Source organism: Ixodes scapularis, unplaced genomic scaffold (genome assembly GCF_016920785.2).
Source record: "Ixodes scapularis isolate PalLabHiFi unplaced genomic scaffold, ASM1692078v2 PGA_scaffold2__306_contigs__length_199485367, whole genome shotgun sequence".
Lineage (NCBI taxonomy): Eukaryota > Metazoa > Arthropoda > Arachnida > Ixodida > Ixodidae > Ixodes > Ixodes scapularis.
In genome coordinates this window covers 3305052-3324733 of record NW_024609857.1, presented here as the reverse complement: position 1 = coordinate 3324733, position 19682 = coordinate 3305052, and the positions used below count along the sequence as shown (strand labels likewise).

Sequence of the window (19682 nt, the reverse complement as noted above, 5' to 3'; positions counted from 1 at the left end):
TATTCATACTTGCCAAGGCCAATAGGAAGTTTTCTGTCAATATCCGTGGACGCATTTTTTCCCAGATCCTAGCGCATAACAGTTTCGTTGTAATAATCAAACTTGAGAAGTTTGCCAAGTTGCAGACCGCTGATCTCTGCTGCTGCTGCTGAACAGAAGCCCGGAACGGGCCGCAGGCGTGTTGCAAAGGCCACTGATGGCAACCTCTCCATCGTCGTCTACTCCCTGCTCCTTATCTGGGAAGCGGCTTTTCACATCGGACGCGGAGCTAGCACGTCCATATCATATATGCCGTGCCAGCGACTACTAGCGACAACGTACAGATGAAGAGAGAGCCTCTATGCTCTCCATTGTTGGGGCAACTCCAACCAAGGAGAGCATTTGCAATTCAATGGCGAACGCCTCCTGGGCAGATTTCTGCAAGAGCGCCTGCATTTGGCTGTTGCGTGGCCAGCGTGGCGAGGAAACCGGGCGGAGAGATGGACACGTCTGCAGACGGTGAATGCTTTTAACTTCTTGCAGGCTGCAGATCGTTTTGCGAATGCGGCTCACAAACCGTGGGACCCCGATCGAGCAGTTGCCCCCTCCCTTTAATCTAGGCTCTCTATACTGACGAAACACAAACTTGAGCGCAATCTCGGTGCCAAGCGCACTTCTTTGTTAGCTTCGTGTTCCGTGTCGGTGTCGCTGGTCGGTGTGGTCACTCTCTGCGCAAAAGTCTAGCTTCGCTCAAGCACCGATTCGGCGAATCATCACCACTGAACGATGGCAGTGCCGGGACTCGCGAATAAATGTAAAAAATGCTGTCCATTGCCAACGTCCTCTGCGGAGGCCGTCATAGCTGACAACACGGTCCGCACGTAGCTCGCAGGATCTTCTCTCGATCGGAGCTCTTCACAGTTGCCGAGAAGTGGCTCTGATCTAGCAGAGAGCGTGTGCAGGGAAGCCTAGACCGCTTTCTCGAGGCAGAATAAACATGTGCCTGTGACTACTCGTGTTATCTTTTTCTCTCTTTTTTTGCACATTATTTTTATGGCGTTCAGATATAACGAGACGGATATAGCCAAGTGATTTCCAGTTTCGGCCATTTTGTTATAACCGGCCTCGACACTACAGACGTGTGATGTCATAATCTTTTGAATGTATCGCTATGAAGCGGTGTTCATGTTCGTTTATTATTAGTGCGGAGGAAACGCATTGTTTATTGTTATTCAGACATTGTCGTCTTAGTAGATGTGTCCTCTAGGTCCTTCCAGCCTAGAATACGAACGTACCGAAAAAATTATAAAAAGGTTCGGTGAAGTTGTTGCAGCTTATTGTTCTGTTGACTGCACATGTGGGTCCACGTGCATAGTGTATTGTTGCCAGAGAACGATAACAACTGCCCGATTTGGAAACCTTCCCGCTAGCTGCAATGCTGACAAGGGGCAGCAGACACACTGGGCAACCTACCTGGGTCCTGGAGGAATCCCTCAGCTGTGCCAGCTCAGCCTCCGCCTGGGTCAGCTTGGTGCGCAGTTGCTCTGCCTCCGCATTCAGGTTGCGCCGGTTGTGCTCCTCTCGCCTCGCTGTGGCCAGAGCTGCGCTTGACTTGCTTTCCAGCTCGTCGCACTGGGACTCGGACGCGGATAGTTTGGCTTGCAGCTCCGAAATCTGACAAATGCCGAGGGGAGTAGAACGACAGTTGGTTTTTTGCTCTCGGATACTTAGTGGAGAATTCTCATTATACAGACGTTGGCTCTCATAGGCTCCGAGCACCAACCTTGTTGCAGCTAAAGAACTTGAATACAACAATTTCTTTATCCAAGTTCAGTTAATAACTGTAGTTTCCGAAGAAATGAGCATTTTCTTTTTGACATAAAATGAAACCGGGTGACAGCTTTACAGCTTTACATTTCTGGGTCGAAAGTGAGAACCCGGAAATTTCCCAATTGTGGCGACTCTGAAGACAAGAGTCTAGGGTAGGCAGAATGCATATCTTTTGCTACTGTGCGACCAAACCCAGAAAAAAGATAGGATAATATACCCAATTCTAACACGCACCTTTTTTCAAGAAAAATACAGCTGAAAAGTGTTGTATTTGTGGCACTACGAACTGCCACAGATCCACCGTAGCGAGGTGACGCTACTGTCCACCGTCGAGCCCCTGCTCTCGATTGGGTCCCCCCGGGGCGCTTGACCCCCCGGGTTGTTTGACCATGAATAAATGAGCACGTGTTTGGAAGTCGACCCCTCCTGAAGTGTCTTCCCCTCGTCTTCTCTGCAAGCCCGCGTGGGCGCTGCTCTCTTTTATTTTACGGGTGACCGCTTTTATTCGCAACAAAAGGCATGTGCGTTCCAACTGAATATGAAACCAAAACAAAAACCGAAATCATACTACTGACTGTCTCGCTGTCATCACAATTACAAGATGGTGGCGTAGCCTTTCTGCGCAACACTCAACGCTACAGGAACACTCGATTGGGAAACTCGCTCTTCAAACTCAGACTGCTCGCATTCACTGAGGCCAAACTGGATACGATGATAGCGCCACCCTTTAGCGACAAGTCAAAACATGAAAGCTGATTTACATAGCTACTGCAAAAGGGCACTGTGAGATGGTGCCACAGGCCCTTGCAAGACTAAACCACTGCGGGAGACATGGCGGCATTACGACAGCCTTTAGTCTTGTTCTCGAGTACGGATCGGAGCCACATTTTTCAAAGCAGGCTCTATGGGAGTTTCCCAACAGAGTTGTTCTAATAATGTTGGCAACATTTGAGTCGCCGACAGTCGCGGTAGCAATCTCGTCTTGAATTTCGCAACTTGAAAAGCTCCCTCTTCTAGCGGTTTGCTTTGTTGCGACTCAAACCAGTGAAGGACAGGGTGTGGGTACTCTACAGCGATGGCAGACTAAAGGCGCTTGCACATTCGCACCCGCCAACAAACTGAAGCGCGCGTTTCTAGAAAAGATGGCTGGACGGCTTTCCGAGGCGTGGAGCACAATCCCATCTGCTGAGGTCGAGTGCTCATTAAAAAAATGTGGAATTTCGAAATGATGGACGGCACGGAGGGCGAGATGCTGTGACACGTGGGGAGCGACAAAGAGCTGTCCGAGAGCGAAGACGAGCGATATGCTTAGAAGCACGGTGCTCACATTAATAAACTTTGCTTGTTCTTTGTGCACAAACATAGATTTTTCTTAAGTATGACAACCGAATGCCAATTTAGGCGACAGAGATCTGCGTTACAGGCAAAAATGATCATCCTTTTTGGGTCATTGGCACCTGTGTAAACTGCAACAAATGATTCTGGAAAGGCTGTCCTTGTCATACGCACTTCGATTCGGAGAGGAACTTAAGCAGTGACATGCGTCTTGCGTCTGACTCTGTTCACTACCACACCGCCATCTATAGGACGTTGGAGTTGCAAATATGAAATACCATTAAAAATCCAACTTATTTCGATATTTCGAGCACTCAAATCTGATTTCTACAGGGATGCCAGTTTGCCTCACAACGGCCGCTGTAGAGAAAACTCGGCCAGTGCAATATACCACCGATAACTTGGGCATGCATCGAGACGTAGAGAGGATCCAAGTGCACGCCCATTCGACACCTGCCAGAAACCGTTAGGAGTGGGTATCAACACCCATCGGCATTCGTTGACATGTTTTCCCAGGTTTCTAGAGCCGCTTGCCCAGCTGGAATAAACGGCTGCTGCCATTTAGGGTTTTCAAGGACCACCCTTGCAGAAGGGTGCACCACTATTTCTTTGCATGTAAGTCACTACGGTAGTTGGAAATTACATTTTTTGGGCCCTTCTGCACTCTGCTGTCCCAGGAAATGGCTTATAATGAAGAACATTGGATTTCAGCTGAATGACAGGCAGACTACAATAATTTTAAAGTGTCCAGATGCTACTGAAAGATGCCACTTCTTTCTGCCGAACAGGAAATGCAAGCAAAAAACAGCGCCCCGCGTGTCTGCGAGAGCGGGTCTTTACTCCCACAACATATCAGCGAGAAGGATGCACACAAGCTGCAGAAAAAAACTGGCTGCATATACTGGACAGCCTGGAGAACAAACAATGCGAGACACTACGGGTAGCTCATAGTTTTAGAGGCACAACAACACGTCAATGCCAAAAACTGAGCTCTCGTTCCTGAAGCCCGGGCAAGTCCCTTCAGTATTGTACACGGTCAATGCCATACACCCCGAGACATTCTACAATCCACGTACAAGACACTCACCGTTGCCTCCAGCTCCCGCAGCCTCGCCTGCGCGTCTGCCAGATCGACCTCCTTTAGCCGCAGTCTCTCGTCCAGCTCAAGTTTCAGCAACGACACCCGAGCCACTTCGGCCTCCTGCCCTTCCCTCTCGACGCGCTGCCGCTGCTCCAGGGCAGCGAGCGAGCACTCCAGCTGCTGTACTTTGATGGAGCGTATGTCCACCTCCCGCACCAGGGCCTCCCCAGAGCTCTCGAGGCTTTCGCACCTCCGACCCAGTGCCTCCGCGTCGCCAACCGCTTGAGCAAGCTCCCTCTCGAGGGAACTCCGCAACGCCGTCAGCTTTTCCACCTCCGCAACGTGGAGCCGGCCATTGTCTTGCAGCTCTTGCCGAGCGCCATCAAGGTCGCCTTGGAGCTTCTCCATTTCAGCACTCCTCTCTTCAACCGCCGATTTCAGGTGACGGTTGTCTCCTTCCAAGTGCCGGCACCTCTCTTCCAGCTCCAGAATTTCGGACCTCGCCTCGGAGAGCTTGCCTTCCACAACAGACTTCGAAGACGACAGCGCATCGCTCATGTCTTCCGCAGCCCGCAGTCGACTCTGGTGTTCCTGACAGGCAAGCTCGAGTTCTGCCAGGGTGGCGGCGAGTTCTCCCGTCTTCGCCTCCTCGTGGGCGAGCTTGCCTTGGAGAGACGACTGTAGGGACGTAAGCTCGGAAATTTCACCTTTCATGGCCCACGCCTGCGTCCGGTACTCCTCGCATTCCAAGGTGCGCTCCTCGACCTGGGAGAGGAGTGCCATCCTCTGTGCCTCCTCGCCAGCGAGTCTACTTTCGAGAGTCGACTTGCAAGATGAAAGCTCGCGAATCCGGTCTTCCGCCTTCCTCAGTTGGTCCTCGTATTCCCGAAGCTCAGTGGCCCGTCGCTCTGCCTGGGCCACGAGGGCTGCCGCCTCCGCTTCTTGGTCGGCAAGCCGGTCCCTGAGCGCCTGCAGGGCCCCGCTCGACTCTTCGGCGGATGCCTGGAGGCACTCCAGTTGGTGTGTCAGGTGCTCCAGCTCGCACGCCTGGCTTCTGTTGCGGTCCTCCAGCGTCTCCACTTGTGCGCTCAGCTCCGCGTTGGCGGTCTCCAAGGAGCCGAGCCTATGCTCCAGCTCGGGCAGCTCACCCGCCCGTCGTTGGGCCTCTTCCAGCTGTGACTTGACGTCCAGCGACTCTTCCTCGAGGAACGACACGTGCTGCCTGAGAGCCGTGAGCTCTTGTACCGCTGCCGAGAGTTGCCGAAGCTGTTCCTCCAGGATCGTGCGCTGCCGTTCTGCGGTGCCCAACCTCGCCTGCAGTTGCTCCACGCAGTTCTCTAACGAGCCCAGCAGCTCCACCCTCTTCTCTAGAAGCCCTCTCTCTTCTTCCAGAGCGTCGACACGCACCTGCAACTCCTTGGCTTCTTCGGCCTTGACGGTGAGTTTGTCCACTTCTGCTCGCAGGACCCCATTCTCTTTGTGGAGTGAGTCCGTACTCAGCAGCTCCTGCTCCTGTTCTTCCGCCTGTTTCAGCACCGCCCGCTTTTCTTCCTCGAGGCGTTCTTTCTCCGCCATCAGCTGCGAACACTTTTCTCGCAGCTCAGTCACCTCAACAAACAGGCCGTTCTTTTCTTCAAAAAGCTGCTGGATCTGGCTTCCGTGTTCCTCCTGTATCTGCGCAAAGACGTTCTGCAGCTTCGCCAGTTCAGAGCTGCCCTCGTCTTGTCGCCGATCAAACTCTCGCTTCTCTTCTCGAAGCACCTCCAGATCTCTGAGGCAGCGGGCCAGCTCTTCCTGTCCGGCCAGCAGACGACCTCGCAGGGCGTCCTGGGAAGAGAGCTCCACAGCCAGGTCGGCCTGCAAAGCCGAAACCGTCTCGGTCAGGCTCGCCACTCTCTCTCGCAGCAGGCCTTCGTTGGCCTTTGCTTCTGCCAAACTCTCCTCGCGCTGCTCCAGGCTCGCAGCCAGCGTGCCCCGCTCTTCCTCCAGGACTTGTGCGGTGCTCCGGGCCTCGTCCACCAGCATCTCCCTTGCCGCGAGCTCACCTTCGAGAAGCGCAACCCTCTCGGAAAGTTGCGTTCGAGCCTGCTCGAGAGCGCTCCCGAGCTGCAGAACCTCTTCTTCGAAAACGGACAATTTTCTCTGGCATTCCGCCTTCTCGTTGCACGTCGTTTGCAGCGTCTCTTCCACCTCTTCGAGAGCGTGATTGAGGAGGTCAACTGTTTCGTCGCGAGAGTGGATCTTCTTCAGCAGGGCCTCTTTCTCAACCAGCCACTCGTCCAACTTGGTCGCATCTTGTTGGAGGGCAGCAACCTGGCTGCGAAGCAAGCGCGTCTCTTCCTCCCTCATGGCACAGTCGCTTCTCAGGGACGCCGAATCTTCCAAAGCGCGCCTCTCCGCAGCTTCCCGCTGCGCCAGGCTTTCCCGAAGGGCCGCACACTCTCGGGCAAGCCTCTCCTCCTCCAAAAAGGCAGAGTTCAGGACGGTCTCCAGATGGCCGACGTCCAGAAAAGAGAGCGCCGAAGTGTCGGGCAGCGCACAAGGCCCACCGCCCAACGCGCCGGCCAACTGCGACTGCACTTTCCCAACGAGCCCCACGAATCTGTCGAAACTCGAAAACCAGTCTTGCAGGCGTCGACAAAGTTTGCGACACTTCACCCTGGCCCGTCCCTCCTCGCTCTCTTCTTCGCGCGCTTCGTCCTCTCGAACCATCTCGACGTGCCGCAACAGACCGTCGAGCCCGTGCCAGATCTCCAGGAGGCCGCATCCGACTCGCTGCTTTTCAGCCTTCTGTTGCTCGACAGTCTCCTCTAACTCGCGACGGCGACTCGCTTCCGGAGTGGCGCAGCTGGGGGCCTCGTCGTCGAAGGAAAAAAAGGACTCTTCATCCTCGACAGACTCTGTGTGCCGGCAGGCGACGCGAATTGAGGCGGCCGCCTCGATCAGGTCGCCTCCCTCCAGGCGCAGCTCCGACCTGACGTCGACGGTGCTGCACTGGCGCCTCCTGCGGAAGACCCTCTGCTGCAGCAACACCAAGTAGCGGTGGAGGGCGGCGTGCTCCCGCTCAATCTCGCCGGCGTAGCACGCCAGCAGCCCGGGGTCGGCGAGCGCCGGCGGGTGCACCTGCTCCAGCAGCGCGTGCACCGAGTGGCGCAGGGTGCCCAGCAGGCGGCACACGTGAGCCAGCCGGTGCTCCAAGCGGTCCTCGGTGCTGCCACTTCGCTCCGAAGAGGACAGTGTCAGTTCGCAAGTAGACAGGTTCGTCGTGTCCGAGTCGCCCATGCCCGCCGCCTGGTGGCACGGCGAGCTGCAAGGGGCGAACCGCAAGACCAGTCTTACTACCAGGCGCCACTTTTCTCAGTCAAATGCACCTTTCATGACACCCAAGCAACGACTAAAGTTGCCGAGCAAACATTGGGTATAGTGCACAAGTACACGTGAATGCTAAACAAGTGATGTGTGTCCTAACACTTTCTATTGTTTGAGAAGAAAAAATTTAAATCAAAGTTTTTCTTGAAAAAAAAAGTTTTTTACCTCTTTCCTGACCGCGCCCATAGGCAATCTATCGCCAGTGGTAGATAGTTTCCAAACGCCGTTAGGAAATTAAATTTATTGCGGAGAATTACATTCCACAATCTCATGGACAGTCAAAAAACCATAGTTTTTCTTTCAATGTAGGTTTGAGCTTTATCACAAGCTGAAGGAGTGACAAAAATAATAATAATAATCTTTATTTTTCGGGTGCCCTAAAACGGCCGAGCGGCCTTCTCTTAGGTACACCAACTCGTACAATAAAAACTCTTACACAAAAATCCTACTCATTAAAAAAGAAATAGATATGCATATACACTGACGCGCTATGAAGTGACCAAAAGTTCATTCAACTGACAGCGAAATGTAGGCAGGGGTGTGGTGATGTCAAAATAGTCCTTGGAAAGGTGATTGCGCTTCTCTAACATGGCTAACTGCTTGCATCAGTCTTTGTAACAAAGTTGGCATTATTTACATAATTCAACTGTATTGTGGCATATTTTTTAGACCTCAAGAGATCAGTGGACACTTTAAATGATGTTATAGGGGTTGCTTAAAGGAATACTGAACCTAAATTTGGATGCTGAATGCTGGGCTAGTTGGTATTGGTCTTGGGTTGCCAAAGGCATGGTAGCGCTTTTTAGACGAGGACAAAAGAAAAGACAAGACAAGACAAATTTGGAGCTTACAAAACAAGGCTGGAGTGATAGGCGAGAGGCTGTAGAACCCAAACCATCTCTCTCGCTGCGGTATCTCTAAATGATGACCGTATTTTTAGAAAAGGATTGTGCAATTGAACACGGCCGACGAGGCCGACGGGACATGTGACGTTGCGATTAACATATTCTCTCCTTTCGCTTTGCCCCCTCGAGCAGGTTAACCGAAATGAAGAGGAGAGAAGCAAGGCCGCTTCTCCTCATTCTCAACTGTTCCAGAAGGATTGTGAGTCATATCCCTCGCTTGATCGCGCCCTTCGTTTAAAAAAATACGGCCATTCATTTGAGATATTGCTGTACGAGTAATGTTTTGGAGTTGTTAGTGTCCCATTCAATGCTTCTGCAGCCCTACTTTGTGAAATCCAAATTTCAGTTCAGCATCCCTTTAACAGATAGTTGTCGGTAAGCATCATTCTAATTTCCAGTGCTGACGTGAGCTGGCATGCACGTTTTAGGTTCTCAACAAGTCGGACAAAAATGCTAAATATGAAGGAACTGCAATCAAGGCTATAACAAAACCAAGGTAGAAAAACAAAGAAAGCATTTTGCTGGGGATGTGAGGTGTACCATTTGTATTTCACCAATACAAGTCTTCCTTCGTTGAAAAGATCAAGTGTTACGAAGGCTAACTCTCCAACGAACCAAAAATAGACGTCAGAAGTACTAATAACCATGGGTGTGGGGCACATTTTGTATATTCCGATTTTTTTTTATTTGTCCTTTAATTTGAATATCTGAAGAAGTGTCAGCATTTATCCGCTTTCCGCAAGGACATTGTAATTATGAAATAAAATGTTAGAATTTTTCTCACATTATAGCAACCTCAGTTTCCTTTTAAAGAACAATTAATTGGCCACATTTTGATGTCTCACATTGCTCTATACACAAAATAGTCAGGAAAATAAAAGCGTTTGCACAGATCCTTTTAAAATTGCTACTTTTCCTGTGGTCAGGAAAGAGTTGAAATTCACTAATTTCGTAAAGCTCATGCATCAGCTTACTCTAAATATTTCCTCAAAATGAATTCACAAGAATTCTATTTCTTTTTTCAAGAACTCGCTCCCCTCATCTTTCGTTTAAATAACGCAAAATTGAATTGAATCGATCAGCTTATTACGGAGCTGTGCCATTCGGAGCTGTGCCTAAATTTGACATAAGTAACTTGGTGGAAAAGTTTTAGAATGAGTCATCATACGGTGAAATCTTCAAAATTATACCCTGGTCAGACGGGCACGTTAAAGGCCTTCAGAACAAACTCTTAAAAAATTGGCAAATCGGAATCGGAACCAGGGCTGGTTTGTTACGAAAGCCGCTAACGTGCTAACCCAGAAGCTTAAGCTTTCGTTGTCGTAGCAGGTGCAACAGTGCGGCAGTGCAACAATGCGGCAGTGCAACCAGCGAAACTCCAAGTCATGCACGGCACGAAGCAGCACAAAGCTTGGTGCCGGCCTCTCGGTGCAAATAAAACATGTTTTAACCAATAGTGTTACGCGGTGTTGTGTTTAAACAACTGGATCACGAAAACCGCTCCCACGTGTGCACAGCAAATCCTCGAAAATATTAATACCACCATTTGAATGCATCGTCGGTGAATGACTAAAATGGGGCAACGAATGCCTTGAAGACTCACCCGAGTGGGTCCAGGCCGCCGTCGACACCTTGGTCTCCCATCGTCTCGTCTCGCATCTCGGGCACCGTGTCAGACTTGCTAGACACCGAACTGTCCCAGGCGTCCCGGACGACCCCGGACAGGGCCTCCACGTCGACGCGCATCTTGTCCAGGGCCACGGAAGCGAGCCTCTTCACGTCCCGCAGCCTCTGCTCCAGGGCCCCCCGCTCCGCCGCCAGCTCCGCCACGCGCCCGCTCAGGTCCTCCGCCGCCTCGCCGAGGGGCTCCTCTGCCAGGCTCTCCCGCTCCAGTCGCGCCTGCAGGCTCCGCAGGGCCTCGGTCCGGTGCTCCAAGCAGCTCAGGGTGGCGCAGTGTGCATCCAGCAGCGCGGCGGCGATGCCCGGCGCCGCGTCTCCTCCCTCCCGCGACGGCTTCTCCTCGTCGCTGCCCCCGGCAGACGGTCGAGAAAGCCGCCCGACCTGGGTTCGCAGGGCCGCGTCCCTCGCCGCGATCTCGGCGGCCGCGACTTGGAGTCGGTGCTCCTTGTCCAGCAGTTCCTCGCGGCAGCCCAGGAGCGACACGTACAGCTCGTCCCGCTCCGCATTGCGCTCCACGAGCTCGTGCCTCAGGTGTTCTAGGTCGGCACACTCTCGTTCCACCGCGGCCAGCTTGAGCAGGAGCTCTGCGGAGAGGGCTTCAACGTGGCACAGGCGGGCCACCTCCTCCCGCAACTCCGCCAGCGAGAGGTCGCGCTCTTCCAGCTGCCTGCCGAGGTCCGCCTCGACCGTCCTCGCCTCCTGCAGCTCGCGCCGGGCCGCGCTCAGCTCCTCCGCCGTGGCTTCGCACTGCTCTCGAAGCTCGTCCAGCTGGCCGGACTTCTGCGAGAGGCACCGCTCGGCAGTCCTCAGCTGCTCCTCCTGCTCTGAGAGGCGAGCGGAAGCGGACGCCAGTTGCTCTTGGGCCGCAGCGAGCTCCAGAAGCTTCTCGTCGAGCTCCTGAAAAGAAATATTCCTTTAAGCAAGTTTGTGCGGCTTCCTGACGTTGAGTCACGACAAATCCACCCGAGTAAGTCTTTAAATTTTTAGATTTTCCAGGACGAGATGCGCTGTTGACTAGTGACATCACAAACCTAATGAAGATTGAGACTGGACCAGTTAAAATGTTTCCTACGAAATAACTCGGAGGCCACACTGATTCTCGAGTTGCCCACTTCTAAGAGGTATGAGCTTTACTGGTGGAAACCATTTCAAAAGTAGACACTCAACAAATTCTTTTAGGCTGGAAATCCCAAGTTCTCTAATAATAATGACACACATTTGACATGTTGGAGCATGTAGACAAAATCTTTGGGAATGTAAAGGATAGTTCACACATTTGTGCTTGACTGTGACCAACTGCATTATAAAAATTTGCGAGTGCTTGCGACGACATAACACACTGGTAACATTTATCGGGCTGCCTGGGCTCACTTCCGGTCCGCTTATGTACCTAATTTTATACCCACCATTCTCTCACCGTGAATTTCACACTACAAGTGGCCACCTTTCATAGGACGTAAATTTGATCTCGCAGATACACCTTCGGTCAACTTCGGGACCAGAAGCATTCAAAGCTATTTGCACCGTCGCGGGGGCTCCCCCATAAATGGAGCAAGTGTCTCGTAGTAAGCAGTCGCAGGCGGTCATAACGCAGTCGGTCATGGTCAGACGCATATGTGTCGAACCAGCCTCTACGGGAAGCTGTGTACTAGGGTGCCATTCTCAAGAACGACTCAGCTGCCTTCTAAAGTCTGCACACCGTTCAGAGCATGTCCAGTTCTTGGACTCGCTAGGCTAAGGAAGTTTAGAATTAGCAGACGGTGAAGGCCCAACAGCATTCAGTGTTTGAAGTTCGATGAACCAGCCAACTTGGAAGGTTCAAAAGTTCGAACAATATCGCAGCTTAACCTTTGGACCTCCGGTTCGAGAAGAGTTTGCGCAAGTTCTAACAGAGCAAGCAGAGTTCCGCCCATCTAGCAGTATCCAAAGGCCGGAAGCAGAAGTGGGAAGCTCTACGAGAAAGGAAGCTTTGACCGCCGGTTAAGGGATGGCCCTTCTCCCTCTGACCGGCAGTCAAAGGCCGACAAAATGGAGGAAACTCACCCCATTCCGATTTACAAGTGTGTGCTCCAGCTCGCGCCGCTCCACAGCTTCGGCTTCCCAGTTGCTCTTGGCGGCAGCCAGCGCCTCCTCGCCAGCGGCCAGTCGTGCTTCCTCCAGGGCCAGGGCCTCTCGTAGGCCCGCATTCTGTTCCTCACAGGCCAGGCACCGCACGAGCGCGTCCTGCAGCTGTTCCCCGGCCTCCCGTTCCTGCTCCTGGAGCCGAGCTCGCAGATCCGCGTTTTCGAGGAGCGCCGCGTCGAGTTCCCCGTTTCGTTGGCAGAGGGAGTGGCACAGCTCCTCAGCCTCTTTATCCCTGGGCAGGAGGGTGGCCACCACGCGGCGCAGCTCCTCCGCCTCAGCTGTCCGTGCCTCCAGCTGGGCGTCTCTCGCGGCCAGATCGCCCTCCAGCTCCGTCGCCCGAACCTCTACGGCCGAGAGCTCATTGGTCCTGTTGAGCAGCTCGCGCACCTTCTGCTTCAGATCTTCAGCCTCGGCCTCGAGCGCGTCGACAGCGGCGCGCTTCTCCTCTGCGTCGGCCGCAAGGGCGTCGCGTGCCGCTTCCGCGTCGGCAGCGACACGTTGCAGGGCGGCCAGCTCCCCTTCGGCAACGTGCTGCGCGGCGAGGAGGTCTTCTTTGTCTCGTCGTAGGTTGTGCAGAGAAGCTGCCGCTTCCTCCAGCTCTCCGGCTACTCGATTGTGCTCCAGGACTTTCTCCGACAGCCGCCCGTTCAGCTCCTCCACGACAAGTGCGTTGTCAGAGACAAGCTGTAAAAGTTGCCCCTCCAGGTCCTGTTTTTCCTCACGCAGTCTTCGGAGCTCCGCTTCCATTCCCGAAACACCGGCCACCCGAGCCTCCAGTGCCTCGATGGCCGCGTCCTTCAGCGAGAGAGCCTCCCTCAGAGCGGCAATCTCAGAGTCTCTCTCCCCCAGCAGGCACCGAAGATCGTCGCGAGTCTGCTCCAGGTTCAGCGCCTTCTCCGCAACCTCCCGCAGCTCCGCTTCCGCCTTCGACAGACGGACTTCCCGGTCCCGAGCCTCGTCCTCGCCGGCCCGTAGCCGGGCGTCAGTCTCGGCCAGGGCCCGCCTCGCCTCCGCCAGTTCGGCCTCCAGAGCAGTCGCCCGCTCCTGCAGCTCCCAGAGGGCAGACTCCCGCTCCAGCAGCGTCCCCACCAGTGCCTCCCGCTCCGTCCTGCCCTCCGAGACAGAGCCTTCCAGGCTCCGCACCCGCTCCTCGCTGCTCGCCAGCTTCGCCTCTGCAGCCCCCAGCATCCCCCTCAGGCCCTCGTACTCCTCTTCGCACAGCTCCCGCAGAGAGGTCGCTTCCACCTTCTCCCGCTCGAGCCGCTCCAGGGCCTCCTCGGCCTTCGTCCGTAAATGGGTGGCGACGTCCAGTTCCTCCCTCAGCTTCGCCAACCTGGCCGCGGCCTCCCGGCTCTCGGCGACGACCTCCGCCGCCTCGGCGGCCTCGCGTCGCTCCCTGGCAAGGTCCGAAGCGAGGCGCTCCGCACGTTCGGTCGCGTCCGTCAGCTGCCGCTCCAACTCTTTCTTCGAGTTCAGCAAAGACACCCGGTCGGCCTCTTTCTCCTCCAGAGATTTTGCGAGCGCCTCACCCCTGATTCGGGACACTTCGCCGTTATTATGCGCCTCTTCGAGCTTGCGATCCAGCTGCACCGCCTTCTCGAGGAATTGGCGTGCAGACTCCGAGCTTTGCTGCGCCGCCTCCTCCAGCGCCTGGATCTTGGACAAGGCGTCGGAGGACTCTCGCCGCGCCTTGGCGAGCTCGGACCGCAGCTGCTCCGCGGCGGCGTTTTGACAATCCGCAGCCCTCCTTTGCTCTTCCAGCTTCTTCTGCAAGCCATCCAGCTGCATAGAGACATCCTTGGAGTGGGCAGTCTCTCTCTGCAGGTCCGACCGGCTGCGGGCGAGCTCTCGCTCCATGTTCTGCTTCTGCTGCTCGAGGGAACACGCTTGGCTCTGCATGAGTAAAAGCAGTTCTTGCTGGATTCACCCCTCAGGCAATGCTTTGCAATCATTCCCGTTACCGGGAATGACACAGCTTCGTCGTTGTTAGACACAGCTTCGTCGTTGACCCTTGTTTCGTGCCTCAACGGCGGCAAGAACAATTTTATAGACGCACCGAAGCGGAGAAATCTTTGCACGGTGTTCTGGCCAGAGTTCTTCGAGCTCAGAGCAGATGCGCTGAGGAAAATGCGAGTGTGCAGACTTGTGCATGGATGACAATTACAAATTACTGAGCGTGAAATGTAATGGATTACCCTTACAAATTACTTTTGCTGAAAAGTAACAGATTACTTGTTACGTTACAAATTACATTCACAATAGAAACAATTTCCATGTTTTCAAAAATGCTCTGCAACACTACTTTCTGTTTCTCATACGCCTGCATTATGGTAGTCCTCGCAAAAACAAACTGTTGTATTTGAGAGAAGGAATGCAGGTGCGCTCTGTTCACCAGTAAGCTGACGAGGCAGCGAAAGCTGCAACCTCACCCGCCGTCCCGCTAGCTTACGACGACCAGAAATGACTCCTGGAATTCTGCGGGCAAAGCTAGCGGTGTGCGTGCTCAGCAGCAGCATCTACCTCTGGTAGGAGATCGAGAAGACAACGCCTACTCAGTGTTGTCTTCTGGAGCCTTGCTTTTTGCATATCTGTATATGCCTAGCATGTTTTTTTCTAGTGATTCTAGTGACTGGTTACACAAAAAATCGTGTTTGCACTTCGGTTATTTTTCTCTTCCTGATGTTTTCTATTTTGTAGAACTTGCTATCTTTATGCTGCTGAACTGCCTGCTGATATTGCTCCAGTGTCTGTATTAGTAACGAGTAATTAAAGTAATCCGTTACCGATATGTTTTGTAATAAATTACATTACAATTTACCGCCACAAAGAAGTAATGTGGCAATTACAAAATTACTTGAAAAAGTAACAAATTACTGTATTTTCCGGGCTATAGTCCGCAGACTATACATGTTTAAAAGTTGAAAATTCAGGCTGTGCGGACTATCTACGCGTGCAGACTATACAGGAATTTTGTTTTTCAATATCGTTGATTATGACGAGACGAGACGGATTTTGTGAATAAAAGAGTATGTAAGTTATGATTTATGTATAATACAAGCTTCTTTGTGAGCTACGAAAGCAGTCATATGTCAAGGTGTGCCGCGTATGAGAAGATTTTCGTGTCGACTAAGCACCAGGTGCGGACTATCTAAGCAAAAACTTTAAGTTTTGACCCCAAATTTGTTTCTGCGGACTATACATCGGGTGCGGACTATAGTCCGGAAAATACGGTACAAGTAATCCGTTACTTGTAATGCATTAGTTCCCAAGTCTGCATGTGTGTGCAGAGGTGGCCATGGCAATAAGACACTTTTTGCTCTTTTTTTTCCCAGTTGCACCACCTGGTTGACAGAGACGCTGTCAAAAGAGGATACTGGGCTTCATCTGTTCGATTGCGTCGCAGCATCGGCCGTGACGTGTCACCGTGCACAAGTGCAAGTGACTGCGTCCCCCCCCCCCCCCCGAGCAATGCCCACCTGGCTGTTGGCCAGCTGTCCCTGGAGCTGCACCAGGTCTCGCTCCCGCTGCTCCAGCTCGGTCGAGCACCTGCGGAGCTCCGCCTCCCGGGCCCTCAGGTCCCTGGTTGACGCCTCCAGGGCAGAGACCGCTTCCCGCCCCTGGGCCGCCAAGGTCTCGCACCTGCGGCCGCACACGGTGCACATGGGTGTCGCACTTTCCCCAACGGGCAACTGTCCACGGCACCCGCTACAGTCGCGTGAAGAATCCGCCAAAAAGGAGAGGCGCGCGGAAGAGCGTCCTAGTCGTTCAGCCGGCTCGTGAGACGAGCCCAGCCAACATGTGGCACCGCCGATGCAATCCGTTTGTTGTCTGCTCAATCGTTTTGCGGGGCAAAGAATCGACTCTACAAATTATAATTTCGTCCGTGCTGCTTGGGACACCTCTCCGACATGTCTCGAGAGCGAAAACCCAACTTTAAAATCTCTCTTATAGGCCCCGATATTTCACTTTGAAATTCAAAATCGTGCAACTCTCGAACGAGCAGATCCACTGCCTAATTGCTTGTTCCATTGAAACGAGTAAAAGAAGAGCAACTTTTTATGGAAAAACAAACAATCCTCAGCTTTGGTCAAATATATTCGATAAAAATAAAAGCCCTTAAAAATCCGATTATGCTTTCCCGGAGAAAATCTTTGTGGAAATCTATTTCCAACGGAAGCAAACCCCCTGTAATCGCTTCTTCTCTTCGAAGCCACGAGACTTGAAAATCTCCAGTAGAGAATGTGTTGGAGATCGGCGGCAGACGTGTCCTCTCGGGGGACTTGCAAAACCAGCTTCGAGGACCCGCCTGGGATGCCAGCTGACCGTGCCAAGATGGCCGCCTTCTCCGCCTGCCCGGGACATGGCCGGATAGTATACTGGGAGACTCTTTCCAACACGGCGACAGTCTAGCAACCACGGCCAGGAATCTGGCAACACCGCGTCACCTCCATCGTTCTGTTTTGGTGACGCTTGACCCCCTCTGAATTACATTTCAAGATCATGGTGCCTGTCATCGCACTGAAAGGGTTTCCTTTCACAACCCAGAAGGGTAGACTTTTAAACCTTGGGCTGAATATGAATGAAGTTTACAGCATGTACTGCCAGTTGCGAGGAAGAATGCAGTGCAAAGTTTCATCTGTGTACATGAACTGTAAAAAAAATCAGTTGTTTTTATCAGGAACACACAAACTTTGTTTAGGAAAACTATCGTTAGAAAACTAATGGAATAACCATTGTTTTTCTTTACTAGATCTGCAGCAGAATGCCTGGAGAGAGCAACTGTGAAAACAAAATTTCAAAAAAGTAATTTATTTCATGCTAACATTGCTGAGAAAAATAAAATTTTTTGATTTTATGTTGTCAACAAAATCCTAACGTCTTTTATAAAAAAACATCCACAAAGTCAAAAAACGATTCCACAGTTGCATTGCCCATAAAATTTCAGTTAGGAGAACCAATGACTGCGTCTTTCCTTTTGTCCCATTAACAAACGATACTGTTCCTAAAGTGAAATTTATGCCAAAAAGTGGAACGGAGAAAAATGCTTTCAAAGTGCTCCAACCTCTACCTTTTCTTCAGCATCGCTGGACCGAAAATAATTTATAAAAAATTAATCATGCAGTGTGAACTAATTAAACTTTCTGCGAATACTCTCTAGATGTTGGTGGATGTAAATATGGCATTTTTCAAGATCAACTTTTTTGCAGAAATTGTTTTTCCTTGGTAGTGTCCCCCCCTTAATGAAAGATTGAGTCTTTGGCTCTGCACATGCAATTAAGTGCTCAAACTTGCTTATCTGTAACAATCGAGAAAAAAAATAATATCATCTACCAGTATTTTTTTCTTATCATCTCAAAAATTATGTTTCAATATCGACACCACCGCCACAATTCAGTGCCACGAATGACGGCATCTATGGAGGCACTACAAATCCATGCGCACAGTTGCCTGTTTTTTTTTTTTGTTTGATTTTTCGCTCGAGAAAGCATTTTTTCGTTCAAAAAGAAAAAAACAAAAAGAAAAGAAGCTTATTCACAAGTTTTGTTGTTGGAGATTATGTATAAAGAATGGGCGGTGCTTGAATACTGTGATCAAACACAGGTACAAGAAAATATCAGTGTACGAGAAATTATCTTCACAAAGCCACTTGTACGCACGAATTTGAGTTGGCTCACTCGAAGTGGAGTGGCCGCCTCTCCATCCGGTGTTACGGCAAAGTCGGCTTGTTATAGCTAGTTTTAGAGGGCCGCCAGCTCTGCCCATTAGCAAACACTTCAGTTTGAACGGCTCTGGCAAGGTGTCTTCAACATGTAGCTTGCATTAGCAATGCACAAACAAATGCCAGTGCTGCGGCGGTGCCACCGGGCCAACCCACCTGGCCTCCAGGGCCCGGTGCGCCTGCTCCTGCTGCTTCAGGCTCCTGTGGGCCTCGGCCACCTGGTCGGAGCGCTGCCGCTCCTGCTGCTCCAGGGACGACACCTGCTGCCGTAGCTCCCCCACAGTTCGGTCCTGGGACCTGGAGCAGCCACGGGGGCGGGTCACGAAGAGAAGGCAGCACGGCCGGGCAACAAAGGCCAAGCAGAATCACCCGCACTAGACAAGCAGCCAAGTGTGAGAACACAAAAATTACTCCTCTTTGCATTATAAAAAAAAAGAGGCCGCATCTCCCCGTGGTGAATGATGTTGATTGGGGCGAAGCTCTGGTGGTGCTCATGATACTGATTTTATTGTTCATAGGTGGTGCTGATGGTGCTGATTTTTGTTTTATTGCTCATAGGTAGTGCCGAGTTCCGGGTTGCGTTTCGACTTCATTATTACTGCTTTATGGTCGGTGAAATGCAGAGCCAGTGGTTCTTCAAGCGGATCAGCTTGGATCCGCTAGAAGCCGTGGGAATGCATCTCCACCGCTTAAGTCAACGGTCCATGTCAGAAAGAGAATGTGTGGTATGGATCGTGGCTATATACACAGTTGAGCATTTGACCACAGCGCCCTCTCGTCTATAAACGTTGACCCAATGCATGCAAAGTTTAACGCGATTTTATACGCATTCGACCACAGCGCCCTCTCCCGTATAAGCGTTGAGCGGCTACATGCAACGTTGGAGTGTAGCGTAGTGGTTAAGACGTCTGCCTCGTAAGCAAGCAAACCTGAGTTCGAACCCCCGTGCGGGCGTACAATTTTTTTTTAAAAGTGGGCCGATCCCGGAGGTAGTGCAATCGATGCGAGCACGGTTGCCGGACGGATGGACAAGGCTAGACCCTAAGGAGCTCTGCCCCTAAAAAGAGTGCATATTCTATCGGGAAAAAGATTGTGGCTACTGAAAGGAGATGTCTGCTTTTGTTCATGGCATATTAGAGTGTGTTCAGTCCACCAGTACTCGCATCCTCACTCGGGTTCAAAGAAGTCATATGTGACCCCACAGCAAACATGGCCACTTTGATTTTCTTACTTCCCCTAAATACCACTTAAAATAAATCTGTTCATCCAATTATAGAGCGTGCTGGTTATGTTACAAGACTGAATGGAAAGCAAGAAAAAGGACAGGATGCAACATCTTTACCTACTGCACGGGCGAAATCCCCTCTCTCCATGCACTAGCTCCACGCACCAATGTTGTGCAAAGTTTTCGATTTAGGCCCAGAAAAAGTTTATTGTATTTTTGATCGCTCGGTAACAACACATTAAACATAGAACTTGAACGCGTCGTAAAATTCCCAATGATGTACAGTCGACTCTCATTAATTCAAACTCTCGACATTCAAACTTGCGGATAATTAAAATGCAGGTCCCATCCTATGCGTCTCTATGGGAGGAAACTCCCAATAATTCAAACTTTGCTTTATTCGAACAAATCTTCGGCCCCCCTCGAGTTTGAATT

The 19682-nt window shown here is 51.8% G+C and overlaps 1 protein-coding gene across 3 annotated transcripts in view; it reads right to left on the bottom strand.

Moving 5' to 3' along the window:
- Window positions 1–19682, bottom strand: part of LOC8033216 (centrosome-associated protein CEP250) — a 56432-nt gene that overhangs the window by 19346 nt on the left and 17404 nt on the right. For all 3 annotated transcript variants that reach the window (XM_029992138.2, XM_029992140.2, XM_029992139.2), the window contains exons 8-13: window positions 18179–18319; window positions 15780–15942; window positions 12223–14196; window positions 10103–11076; window positions 4232–7532; window positions 1453–1653 (exon numbers count right to left, since the gene is read on the bottom strand). In XM_029992138.2, the coding sequence (XP_029847998.2) occupies window positions 1453–1653; window positions 4232–7532; window positions 10103–11076; window positions 12223–14196; window positions 15780–15942; window positions 18179–18319 (6754 nt within the window). The remainder of the gene's footprint in view (window positions 1–1452; window positions 1654–4231; window positions 7533–10102; window positions 11077–12222; window positions 14197–15779; window positions 15943–18178; window positions 18320–19682) is intronic.